Source organism: Spermophilus citellus (assembly GCF_964194105.1).
Source record: "Spermophilus citellus genome assembly, chromosome: 15".
NCBI lineage: Eukaryota > Metazoa > Chordata > Mammalia > Rodentia > Sciuridae > Spermophilus > Spermophilus citellus.
The window spans coordinates 15,479,235-15,492,872 of record NC_138195.1 but is presented as its reverse complement, the minus strand read 5'-3'; the positions used below and the strand labels follow the sequence as shown (position 1 = coordinate 15,492,872).

The 13,638-nt window shown below is 35.3% G+C and overlaps 1 protein-coding gene across 3 annotated transcripts in view; it reads right to left on the bottom strand.

Moving 5' to 3' along the window:
- ANKRD30A (ankyrin repeat domain 30A) overlaps positions 1–13,638 on the bottom strand; it is a 117,608-nt gene that overhangs the window by 86,719 nt on the left and 17,251 nt on the right. For all 3 annotated transcript variants that reach the window (XM_081267464.1, XM_081267465.1, XM_081267466.1), the window contains exons 9-10: positions 13,368–13,428; positions 13,124–13,275 (exon numbers count right to left, since the gene is read on the bottom strand). In XM_081267464.1, the coding sequence (XP_081123590.1) occupies positions 13,124–13,275; positions 13,368–13,428 (213 nt within the window). The remainder of the gene's footprint in view (positions 1–13,123; positions 13,276–13,367; positions 13,429–13,638) is intronic.

The window sequence follows — 13,638 nt, the reverse complement described above, 5'->3', positions numbered from 1 at the left end:
TTATCAAGTAGAAACAGAGACATATAGAAATAATAAGAATAAAGTATAATTTATTAGTTCTACATTTGAAATGCATGCAGTTAAGCGCAAAAAGAACAGAATAGTCAGTTCTACCTAGAAAGCTCTGGGAATGCTGCAAATACAGGGTCTCATTTCAAAAGAAATACAAACTACAATGTGAGAGTGTGAAAGTTATTCTAGACAAGACAGCAAAAGGATACGGCATGAAATCACACAACAAATGAAGAATAGTGAAGTAACGTGGTACAACTGGAATACTAGGTTCTAGGAATGGGATTTAATAGATAAAACAGGAGGATCAGGGCCAAAGCACAAAAAATATGTGTCATGCTAGAATGTGAACTTTCCCCTTCATGTATGGGGATCTATTTAATAAGCAGATAAGTTTTAGCATTTAAAATGTCACTTGGGCAGCAAAGTATAGTTAAATGAACATTATGGCAGAAGGGAGAACAAGAGAAATATATTTCAAAATGACAAGTGAGAAGGTGAATCCCAGTAATATGATATAAAAAATGGTAAGCAGAATATACAGAACTAGTCTGGTGGTTTGGGAGAGAGATTGAGTTCAAAATTTCTTAGCTTTAGTGTTTCAGTGCTGTTTACAATGTGATAATTACTACAATGGGGAAATGGATGACAGATTAACATAGAGTGAGCAAAGGGTTACATTAATGTCTAAAGATGAGAACATATAAAATTTAAGGCACTCAGTGGACTTAAATGCCATAATTGAATAAATACATTCAAAGTAGAAATATATGACCTCAATGAGGAAATGCATGTGGACCAAAGAAATAAAACTCTGTAAAATATACTAAACTGTTATAATTAAATAAAGCAAACCTACATAGAACTCTGAAATTTTACAAATGAACAAAAGAGGTTGAAAAACGGGGGACCACATTTTCAAATATATATATCAACACTTATTTCAATGATATAAAAAACATTCTCTTATTGATATATGCAAATACTTGTTTCTGGGATATACTATTATGCATTTTTTAATCTAATGAAAATATTTAATTCTAAGATACTAATTCAAGATGCTGCAAGAAGACTCCCTTTTAACGAAAAATCTTAAGTCTGGCATGGTGGCACATGCCTATAATTCCAGTGACTTGGAAGGCTGAGGCAGAAAAATGAAAAGTTTGAGACCAGCCTCATTAACTAAGTGAGGCCCTAAGAAACCTAGTGAGATCCAGTTTCAAACTAAAAAAATTAAGGAGCATTCCAAGATGGCGGGCAAGAGGAAGGCAGCATTCTGTGTCACTCTTTGACCCAGTTCTCATCTAGTTGGAATACTGCATCTCGGAGAGTGTAAGAGGACCCCCATACAGCTGATTTCTGTAGAAGTCACCAGCACTGTGACCCCCACACAGAGCTCAGAGCCTCAGCATTTCAGTAGGACTATGGAATACTAGATTCCTAAACCCAAAGCCCACAGTTCTAGCCCATGCATGGCTCTCAAGCTGCTTAGCAGAATCACCTATCAGCACATCTGCAGAATTCCAGATTGTGATCCGCTCCCACGCAAGTCACTCAGCTACTACCTACCCACAGCACAATGTCATCTCCTGGTTCCCCCCACTTACCCAGATACCCCGGTGATAGAAGCAGACTGCCTCTTCTTGAAACCTTTCTCGCCATTATTTGGTGGGGGCAGCTCTCAGATCATATCTCCATCTGGCCAGGTACCAGGTATCCAACTCCCCCCACCCTTGGTGGCAGTAACTTGGCACAGTGACCACCCAACACAGAAACAGCTCTCAGTTGGGCAGATGTGGAGTGTGACCACTTGGTGTGAGCCTGGGTGTGGGAGATCCTGCAGTTGGGAACTTCTAAGTGAGAGGGAGATAATACTGGCTGCTCAAGTCAGACGAGAGTTCCCCAAAAAAGACCCGTGAAGTGCCATCTCCCTGCAGGAACTGGTGAGTGGCACTCCCTGCTTCCAGACGCCCTACATCAGGACCAGTCTTCCCATCCTGGTTATCTACACCATCCTGAGGGCAGAGACACCAGCTTAGAATAGACAACCCCACCTATTGGATGAGAAGAAAAACAAAAAAGATACAGATCTCTAAAACTAGCAACAACCCGTTTCTTCTTTCGAGTATTTTTTTCTTTCTCTTCTACCACTCTATTCTCCAGCCCTCACATCCCCAACATATGTGAAACCAAGAACTTTGCATGAAATAGGACTTTGAGGACTGAGTTAGCTGAATAATATAATATAGAGGGGTTGTATATGTTCTTTTGTTTTCTTTCATTTTTTCTTCTTTCATTTTTCTTTCCTCCTCCAAATATTACTATTTTAACATCCTGTATTTTTCTAAATACATGTGTGTTTGTTTTATGTACTCTATCTTTCCATGTACTTGTGTACCCTAAATTACTTCCTGTCTATTCTCTTGCTACTAACCCTCTTCACTAGATTTCTCTTTCACATTTCTTAAGATATATTAACTCTACATCCTCACATCCTTCCTCCTCAGCATATTGTCCTATGCCCCACCCCAGTGTCTACCGTCAGAAATTGTAAATCTTTTTATGAAACTACTGATTATATTTTAGATAATAATTGAATCCAACATTTCTCTACATTGAGAGTAAACTGTAAACATCTTAATAACAAAAAAATTGTTCTTAGATGATATATTGTTGATATTGGGATCTGTTAACATTGTCCTTCCCCACAAAGGAGGGATCTGGGAACCCTACAAGAGCATTACAAACGTATAGGGTAAAAAAAAAAATAACACCCCAGACCCACAGAACTGGAAAGGAAGACACACAAGCAACATAAAAAGACAAGGGAAGAAAGTACCACAAACAAATCAAGACACCACATCATTAGAATCATTGGCATCCACAGCAGGAAAAAAATGACAGAGAAAGAGTTCAGGATATACATGGTTAAAATGTTCTGTGAACTCAAGGAATATATAAGAGAGCAAATACAAGCAGTGAAACATCACTGACTTCAACAAGGAACTGCATAAACAAAGTCAAGAAGAAAAGGATCACCTCAACAGGGAGATAGAGATTCTAAAAACAACAACAACAACATTAAATTAAATTAAAAAAATAAAAACAAACAAAAAACCCAGAAATCCTTGAAATGAAAGAAACAATAAACCAAACTAAAAGCTCAAATGAAAGCATCACCAACAGAGTAGACCACTTGAAGACAGGACATGACACAATGAAGATAAAAATATATAATCTTGAAAAGAACATAGAACACACTACTATAAACGTAAGAAACCATGAACATAACATTCAAGAAACATGGGATAGCATAAAAAGACCAAATTTAAGAGTTATTGGGATAGAGGAAGGCATAGAGGTCTAAATCAAAGGAATGAACAATCTATTCAATGAAATAATATCAGAAAGCTTTCCAAACATGAAGAATGAATTGGAAATCAAAATTCAAGAAGCCTCCAGGACGCTAAAAGTACAAAATCCCAAGAGATCCACACCAAGGCACGTTATATAAAAATGCCCAACACACAGAATAAGGAAAGAATTATAAAAGCCACAAGAGAAAGGAATCAGATTACATACAGAGGAAAACCAATTAGGATAAGAGCAGATTGTTCAACACACACCCTGAAAGCTACAAGATCCTGGAACAATATATATCCAGCTCTGAAAGAAAATGAGTGCCAACCAAGAATCTTGTATCTAGCAAAATTAAGCTATAGATTTTAAGATGAAATAAAAACCTTCCATGATAAATGAAAGTTAAAAGAATTTATAGCTAGAAAACTGGCACTACAAAACATCCTTGGCAAAATATTCCATGAAGAGGAAAAAAAAAACAATAACAATAACAACAATTAAAATAGGCAGAGGGAGGTAGTACCCTAAAGGAAAAACTAATTAAAGAAGAAAACTGAGTCAAGTTAAATAACAAAAATAAACAAATATGACTGGGAATACAAACCATGTCTCAATAATAACCCTGAATGTTAATGGGTTCAACTCACCAATCAAAAGACATAGGCTAGCAGACTGAATTTTTAAAAAGAGCCAACAATATGCTGCTTCCAAGAGACTCATCCAACAGGAAAAGACATACAGACTGAAAGGGAAAGGTTGGTAAAAAGCTACCACTCACATGGACTGAGGAAGTAAGCAGGGGTTTCCATCCTCGTGTCAAATAAGTAGAGTTCAAGCCAAAGTTAACCAAAAGAGATAAAGATGGACATTACATACTGCTGATACCAATACTCTCCAATTTATTTCAGGAAATAGAAAAAGAGGCAGCAGGTCCAAAGTCATTCTATGAGGCCAATATCACCCTGATTCCAAAACCAGGCAAAGACACATCAAAGAAAGAAAACTTCAGACCAATATCTCTAATGAACATAGATGCAAAAATTCTCAACAAAATTCTGGCAAATCAAATACAAAAACATATCAAAAAGATAGTACATCACAATCAAGTGGGGTTCATTTCAAGAATGTAAGGTTGGTTCAACATACAGAAATCAATAAATGTAATTCATCACATCAATAGACTCAAAGATAAGAATCATATTATCATAACCCTAAATGTTAATGGCTTAAACTCACCAATTAAGAGACAAAGGCTAGTAGAATGGATCACAAAACATGACCCAACAATATGCTGCCTACAGGAGACACATTTGATAGGAAAAGACATACATAGACTGAAGGTGAAAGGTTGGGAAAAATCATATCACTCATATGGACTGCGGAAACAAGCAGGAGTGTCCATACTCATATCAAATAAAATAGATTTCAAGCCAAAGTTAATCAAAAGGGATAAAGAGGGACACTACATACTGCTCAAGGGAACCATACACCAACAAGACATAAAAATCATAAATATATATGCCCCAAACAATGGTGCAGCTATGTTCATCAAACAAACTCTTCTCAAGTTCAAGAGTCTAATAGACCACCATACAATAATCATGGGAGACTTCAACACACCGCTCTCACCACTGGACAGATCTTCCAAACAAAAGTTGAATAAGGAAACTATAGAACTCAATAACACAATTAACAACCTAGACTTAATTGAAATATATAGAATATACCACCCAACATCAAGCAGTTACACTTTTTTCTCAGCAGCACATGGATCCTTCTCAAAAATAGATCATATATTATTATGTCACAGGGCAACTCTTAGACAATATAAAGGAGTAGAGATAATACCATGCATCTTATCTGACCATAATGGAATGAAACTGAAAATCAACGATAAAAGAAGGAAGGAAAAATCATGCATCACTTGGAGAATGAACAATAGGTTACTGAATGATCAATGGGTTATAGAAGACATTAAGGAGGAAATTTAAAAATTCTTAGAGATAAATGAAAACACAGACACAACATATCGGAATCTATGGGACACATTGAAAACAGTTCTAAGAGGAAAATTCATTGCATGGAGTTCATTCCTTAAAAAAAGAAAAAACCAACAAATAAATGATCTCATACTTCATCTCAAAATCCTAGAAAAAGAAGAGCAAAATAACAGCAAAAGAAGTAGAAGGCAAGAAATAATTAAAGTCAGAGCTGAAATTAATGAAATTGAAACAAAAGAAACAATTGAAAAAATTGATAAAACTAAAAGTTGGTTCTTTGAAAAAATAAATAAGATCGACAGACCCTTAGCCATGCTAACGAAGAGAAGAAGAGAGAGAACTCAAATTACTAGCATACAGGATGAAAAAGGCAATATCACAACAGACACTTCAGAAATACAGAAGATAATCAGAAATTATTTTGAAACCCTATATTCCAATAAAATAGAAGATAGTGAAGGCATTGCTAAATTTCTTAAGTCATATGATCTGCCCAGATTGAGACAGGAGGATATAGACAACCTAAACAGACCAATACCAACTGAGGAAATAGAAGAAACCATCAAAAGATTATCAACTAAGAAAAGCCCAGGACCGGATTGGTATACAGCAGAGTTTCACAAAACCTTTAAAAGAGGAACTAATACCAATACTTTTCAAGCTATTTCAGGAAATAGAAAAAGAGGGAGAACTTCCAAATTCATTCTATGAGGCCAACATCACCCTGATTCCTAAACCAGACAAAGACACTTCAAAGAAAGAAAACTACAGACCTATATCTCTAATGAACCTAGACGCAAAAATCCTCAATAAAATTCTGGCGAATCGGATACAAAATCATATCAAAAAAATTGTACACCATGATCAAGTAGGATTCATCCCTGGGATGCAAGGCTGGTTCAATATACAGAAATCAATAAATGTTATCCACCACATCAATAGATTTAAAAATAAGAACCACATGATCATCTCGATAGATGTGGAAAAAGCATTCGACAAAGTACAGCATCCCTTTTTGTTCAAAACTCTCGAAAAAATAGGGATAACAGGAACATACCTCAACATTGTAAAAGCAATCTACGCTAAGCCCCAGGCTAGCATCATTCTGAATGGAGAAAAATTGAAGGCATTCCCTCTAAAATCTGGAACAAGACAGGGATGCCCTCTCTCACCACTTCTGTTCAACATAGTTCTCGAAACACTGGCGAGAGCAATTAGAGAGATGAAAGAAATTAAAGGCGTAAAAACAGGAAAACAAGAATTTAAATTATCACTATTTGCAGATGACATGATTCTATACCTAGCAGACCCAAAAGGGTCTACAAAGAAACTATTAGAGCTAATAAATGAATTCAGCAAAGTGGCAGGATATAAAATCAACACGCATAAATCAAAGGCATTCCTGTATATGAGCGACAAACCCTCTGAAATGGAAATGAGGACAACCACTCCATTCACAATATCCTCAAAAAAAATAAAATACTTGGGAATCAACCAAACAAAAGAGGTGAAAGACTTATACAATGAAAACTACAGAACCCTAAAGAGAGAAATTGAAGAAGATCTTAGAAGATGGAAAAATATACCCTGTTCATGGATAGGCAGAACTAACATCATCAAAATGGCGATATTACCAAATGTTCTCTATAGGTTTAATGCAATGCCAATCAAAATCCCAACGGCATTTCTTGTAGAAATAGAGAAAGCAATCATGAAATTCATATGGAAAAATAAAAGACCCAGAATAGCAAAAACAATTCTAAGCAGGAAGTGTGAATCAGGTGGTATAGCGATACTAGACTTCAAACTATACTACAGAGCAATAGTAACAAAAACAGCATGGTATTGGTACCAAAACAGGCGGGTGGACCAATGGTACAGAATAGAGGACACAGAAACCAACCCACAAAACCACAACTTTCTTATATTTGATAAAGGGGCTAAAAGCATGCAATAGAGGAAGGATAGCATCTTCAACAAATGGTGTTGGGAAAACTGGAAATCCATATGCAACAAAATGAAACTGAATCCCTTTCTCTCGCCATGCACAAAAATTAACTCAAAATGGATCAAGGAGCTTGATATCAAATCAGAGACTCTGCATCTGATAGAAGAAAAAGTTGGCTCCGATCTACATACTGTGGGGTCGGGCTCCAAATTGCTCAATAGGACACCCATAGCACAAGAGTTAATATCTAGAATCAACAAATGGGACTTGCTCAAACTAAAGTTTTTTCTCAGCAAAAGAAACAATAAGAGAGGTAAACAGGGAGCCTACATCATGGGAACAAATCTTTACTCCTCACACTTCAGATAGAGCCCTAATATCCAGAGTATATAAAGAACTCAAAAAATTAGACAATAAGATAACAAATAACCCAATCAACAAATGGGCCAAGGACCTGAACAGACACTTCTCAGAGGAGGACATACAATCAATCAACAAGTACATGAAAAAATGCTCACCATCGCTAGCAGTCAGAGAAATGCAAATCAAAACCACCCTAAGATATCATCTCACTCCAGTAAGATTGGCAGCCATTATGAAGTCAAACAACAACAAGTGCTGGCGAGGTTGTGGAGAAAAGGGTACACTTGTACATTGTTGGTGGGACTGCAAATTGGTGCAACCAATTTGGAAAGCAGTATGGAGATTTCTTGGAAAGCTGGGAATGGAACCACCTTTTGATCCAGCTATTCCCCTTCTGGGTCTATTCCCTAAAGACCTAAAAGCAGCATGCTACAGGGACACTGCTACATCGATGTTCATAGTAGTACAATTCACAATAGCAAGACTGTGGAAGCAACCTAGATGCCCTTCAATAGACGAATGGATAAAAAAAATGTGGCATTTATACACAATGGAGTATTATTCTGCATTAAAAAATGACAAAATTATAGAATTTGGAGGGAAATGGATGGCATTAGAGCAGATTATGCTAAGTGAAGCTAGCCAATCCCTAAAAAACAAATGCCAAATGTCTTCTTTGATATAAGGAGAGTAACTAAGAACAGAGTAGGGAAGAAGAGCATGAGAAGATGACTAACATTAAACAGCGATGAGAGGTGGGAGGGACAGGGAGAGAGAAGGGAAATTGCTTGGAAATGGAAGGAGACCCTTAGGGTTATACAAAATTACATACAAGAGGAAGTGAGGGGAAAGGGAAAAATAATACAAGGGGGAGAAATGAATTAAAGTAGAGGGGGTAGAGAGAGAAGAGGGGAGGGGAGGGGAGGGGAGGGGGGATAGTAGAGGATAGGAAAGGCAGCAGAATACAACAGACATGAGTATGTCAATATGTAAATCAGTGGAAGTGTAACTGATGTGACTCTGCAATCTGTATACGGGGTAAAAATGGGAGTTCATAACCCACTTGAATCAAAGTGTGAAATATGATATATCAAGAACTATGTAATGTTTTGAACAACCAATAAAAAAATTAAAAAAAAGAATCATATTATCATCTCAATAGATGCAGAAAAAGCATTTGACAAAATATAGCACCTCTTTATGTTCAAAACACTAGAAAAACTAGGATTAACAGGAACATATCTCAACATCATAAAGGCTATCTATGCTAAGCCTCAGGCCAACATCATTCTAAATGGAGAAAAATTGAAGGCATTCTCTCTAAAAACTGGAACAAGACAGAGATGCCCTCTTTCACCACTTCTATTTGACATAGTTCTTGAAACACTGGCCAGAGCAATTAGACAGACAAAATAAATTAAAGGGATAGAAGAACTTAAATTAGCACTATTTGCTGATGATATGATTTTATACCTAGAAGACCCTAAAAATTCTACCAGAAAACTTCTAGAATTAGTAAATGAATTCAGCAAAGTAGCAGGATATAAAATCAACACCCATAAATCAAAGGCATTTCTGTTCATCAGTGACAAATCCACAGAAAGGGAAATGAGGAAAATCACCCCATTTACAATAACCTCAAAAAAAAAATTGGGAATCACCTTAACGAAAGAGGTGAAAGATGTATACAATATAAACTATAGAACCCTAAAGAAAGAAATCAAAGAAGACTATAGAAGATGGAAAGATCTACCTTGCTCTTGAATAGGTAGAATTAATATTGTCAAAATGACCATACTACCAAAAGCACTATCCAGATTTAATGCAATTCCAATCAAAATCCCAGTGGCATTCCTCATAGAAATAGAAAAAGCAATTGTGAAATTCATCTGGAATAATAAGAGACCCAGAATAGCTAAAGAAACCCTTAGCAGGAAGAATGAAGCAGGTGGCATCACTATACCAGACCTTAAACTGTACTACAGAGCAGCAGTAACAAAAACAGCATGGTATTGGCACCAAAACTGACTGGTAGACCAATGGTACAGAATAGAGGACCCAGAGACTAACCCACAGATAGAATCATCTTACATTAGACAAAGGTGCCAAAAAGGTGCATTATAGAAAAGATAGCCTCTTCAACAAATGGTGCTGGGAAAACTGCAAACCCATACTCAACAAAATGAAATTAAATTCCTATCTCTCACCATGCACAAAACACACTCAAAGTGGATCAAGAACCTAGGAAATAAACCAGAGACTTTGTGTGTAATAGAAAAAAAAGTAGGTGCTAATCTTCATCATGTGGGATTAGGCCCCAACTTCCTTAATAAGACTCCTAGGGGAGGGGGGATAGTAGGGGATAGGAAAGGTAGCAGAATACAACAATTACTAATAGGGCATTATGTAAAATTGTGGATGTGTAACCGACGTGATTCTGCAATCTGCATTTGGGGTAAAATTGGGGGTTCATAACCCACTTCAATCTAATGTATGAAATATGATATGTCAAGAGCTTTGTAATGTTGTGAACAACCAATAAAAAAAAAAGGAAAAAAAAAAGACTCCTACAAAGTTAAAACCAAGAATCAATAAATACGATAGATTCAAACTAAAAAGTTTCTTCTCAGCAAAAGAAACAATCTGTGAGGTGAATAGAGAGCCTACATTCTGTGAGCAAATTTGTACTCCTCATACATCAGATAGAGCACTAAACTCTAGGGTATATAAAGAACTCAAAAAGCTAAGCACCAGAAAAACAAATAACCCAATCAACAAATGGCCCAAGGACATAAATAGACATTTCTCAGAAGAGGATATACAATCAATCAACAAATATATGAAAAAATGTTTATCATCTCTAGCAATAATAGAAATGCAAATCAAAACTACTCTGTGATATCATCTCACTCCAGTCAGAATGTAAGCCATTATGAAGAGAAACAACAATAAGTGTTGGTGAGGATGTGGGGAAATAGGTACGCTCATATATTGCTGGTGGGACTGCAAATTGGTGCAACCAATATGAAAAGCAGTAGGAGATTCCTTGGAAATCTGGGAATGGAACCACATTTCACATGGCTATCACTCTCCTCGGTCTATACCCAGAGGACTTAAAAACAGCATATTAAAGTGACACAGCCACATCAATGTTTATAGCAGCACAATTCACAAAAGCTAAACTATGGAGCCAACCTAGATGCCTTTCAGTGGATGAATGGATAACAAAAAAAAAAAAAAAGTGGTACATATACATAATGGAATTTTACTCAGCAATAAAAGATGATAAAATCATGGCATTTGCACATAAATGGATGGCATTGGAGAAGATAATGCTAGGTGAAGTTAGCCAATCCCCTCAAAAAAAAAAAAAAAGCCAAATGTTCTCTCTAATATAAAGAGGCTGATTCAAAGTGGGGTAGGAAGGGGGTCCATGGGAGGAATAGAGGAACTCCAGATAGGGCAGAGGGGTGAGAGGGAAAGGGAGCGGGCAAGGGGTTAGCAAGAATGGTGGAATGTGATAGACATCATTATCCAAAGTACATGTATGAAGACATGAATTGGTGTCAACATTTTATATACAACCAGAGATATGAAAAATTGTGCTATATATGTGTAATAAGAATTGTAATGTGTTCTGCTGTCATTTAATTTTTAAAAAAATTTAAAAAAAAACTGTGGAAGAAATGCTAACTACAATAAAAGTTTTTGTTAAAAAAAATAAGAAAAAATTAAAAGGGCTGGAGATATGGCTCAGTGGTAGAGTATCCCTGGGTTCAATTCCCAGTACCAAAATAAATAAGTAAATAATCCTAAAAGTTTTAACTTATAAACTTAAGACATGGTGGGTCACATCTGAAGTCCAAGATACATGGAAGGCTGCGGTGGGAGAATTACTTGATCCCAGGAAATTGAGGCTAGCCTAGGTACATAACATGACCCTCATCTTAAAAACAAAAGAGAAATGATTATGTGATTATAGATCAGGTATTTTAAAGTACCAGTATGATGTAAGGAAAAAGTATAAAACCCAGTTTTAAAATTCACATGGTTTCCCTATAAACAGTATAATAGTTCTAATTTTCTATTTATACTATGTGGGATGGGGGTTAAAAATTGGAGAAAGTATAGACTATTAAAAACTTTTCCAAGGTGAAGATTTCTAAGTCTTTAAATACTTTTCAAATACTGCTCAAATATTTGTTAATCAGGATCCAATATTCATATGAAGAAGAAAACAATTTAAAAATATCTAATCATCAGAATTATTAGGCTTTAAAGATAAAAGAATTTACACATAAGGTTTAACAACTATGAATATTTGGGCTGGGATGCAGCTGAGTAGTAGAGCACTTGTCTAGCATGTGCTCAGCTCTGGGTCCAATCTCCAGCAATACAAAGAAGACCCTAATTAATATAATCAGAAATTTAAATCAATGAAAAAATTAAATAAAATGCTTACTTATTTGTTCTTTATTCTCTGTTGGTTTCTGGGGATCTAAACCAAGGCTTTGCACATGCTAGGCAAGTACTGTATTACTAAAATACATACCCAACCCTATTAATTCTTTATTCTCAAAAAAGATCTAAAACATGGGCCTGAGAATGTAGCTCACTGGTAAAGCACTTGTCTAGCATGCACAAAGAGAAAAAAAAAATCCAAAACAGTTATCAAAATTATATACCCAAACAGAAAGATAAATTAGATAAATAATACTAAGTTAGAAACTATAAGAACAAAAAAGTAAAAAATTAGTAATTCATAATAAATCTCAAAAGGCATAAAACAGATTTCAGTTTGCATTATATATGAACACAGGTTTTTCTGAATTAAATATAAGATATCACTTTGCTAAATTTAAAAGCAAGAATTAAATTTTCTTTCAGTTTCTCATTAAAATCAACAATAAATCACTCAGAAAAATCTAATTTTTATCATATTTTACAACAGTTTCTGGTCTCATTTAATACATGTGTTTATAATGTCTTTCCTCTTAACTCTCTTATTTAATCTTGATAGTTATCTTGCCTTTCTTAAGTGAATTCTTCCCATAAGTTCCCCTTCTCAGTTTCATATTCTCTTGGGTTGCTTTCTAATTTTTTCCTTCCATTATGGCATATCTAAGAATTCCTGTACATATATCTCAACTTTGGTATATTTGTTTTCTTTCTTTCTTTTTTTAAAATATTTATTTTTTAATTTTAGGTGGACACAATATCTTTATTTTTTATTTTTTTATGGGGTGTTGAGAATCAAATCCAGCGCCCCGCGCATGCCAGGAGAGCGCACTACTGCTTGAGCCACATCCCCATCCCTGCTATATTTGTTTTCTGTTATGATCTTATTGCCTTATATTTCTTTTAGGATCTTTGTCATCATTATGTAGATTAGGGAGATGATATAAATAAAACATGAAAAAAGAGCTTTAAAAATACCTACATTTGGGTCAGATGACAAAATGGAAGGACCTGAAAAACTTTGTTTGACCGATGTTTTAGGAAGAGTTTCATCCATGTCTTCATTTTGACTATCAGAATCACTGCTATCAAACAAGGTTCTATTTTCTGGTTTCAAAATATCATATTTTGCTCCTATAAAAATAAAAACCAATTAAAGAGTAAATATCTGTAATTTCAAATTAGTGAATAGCAGAAGAATAAGAGTCAATCTTCAAATAACTTACGATTTTTCTTGAATTGTTGAGTAGTAGTCCATAGCTCTGTTAAGTTCACTTTTGGGAAATTCTATGGGGAAAAAAAAAAACACTTGAAAACAAGTATCAAATTTGATAGAAAATTCAAATATTCACCAGTACAATACAATCTAACACAAAGTACACAGGTTTAGGAATCATTCACATGTAGATTCAAACTCCAATCCTGCCATTTATTAAATTACATTTTATCATAGGTTGAAGATTATGAGATTATAGATATCTCACAAATATTACTCCT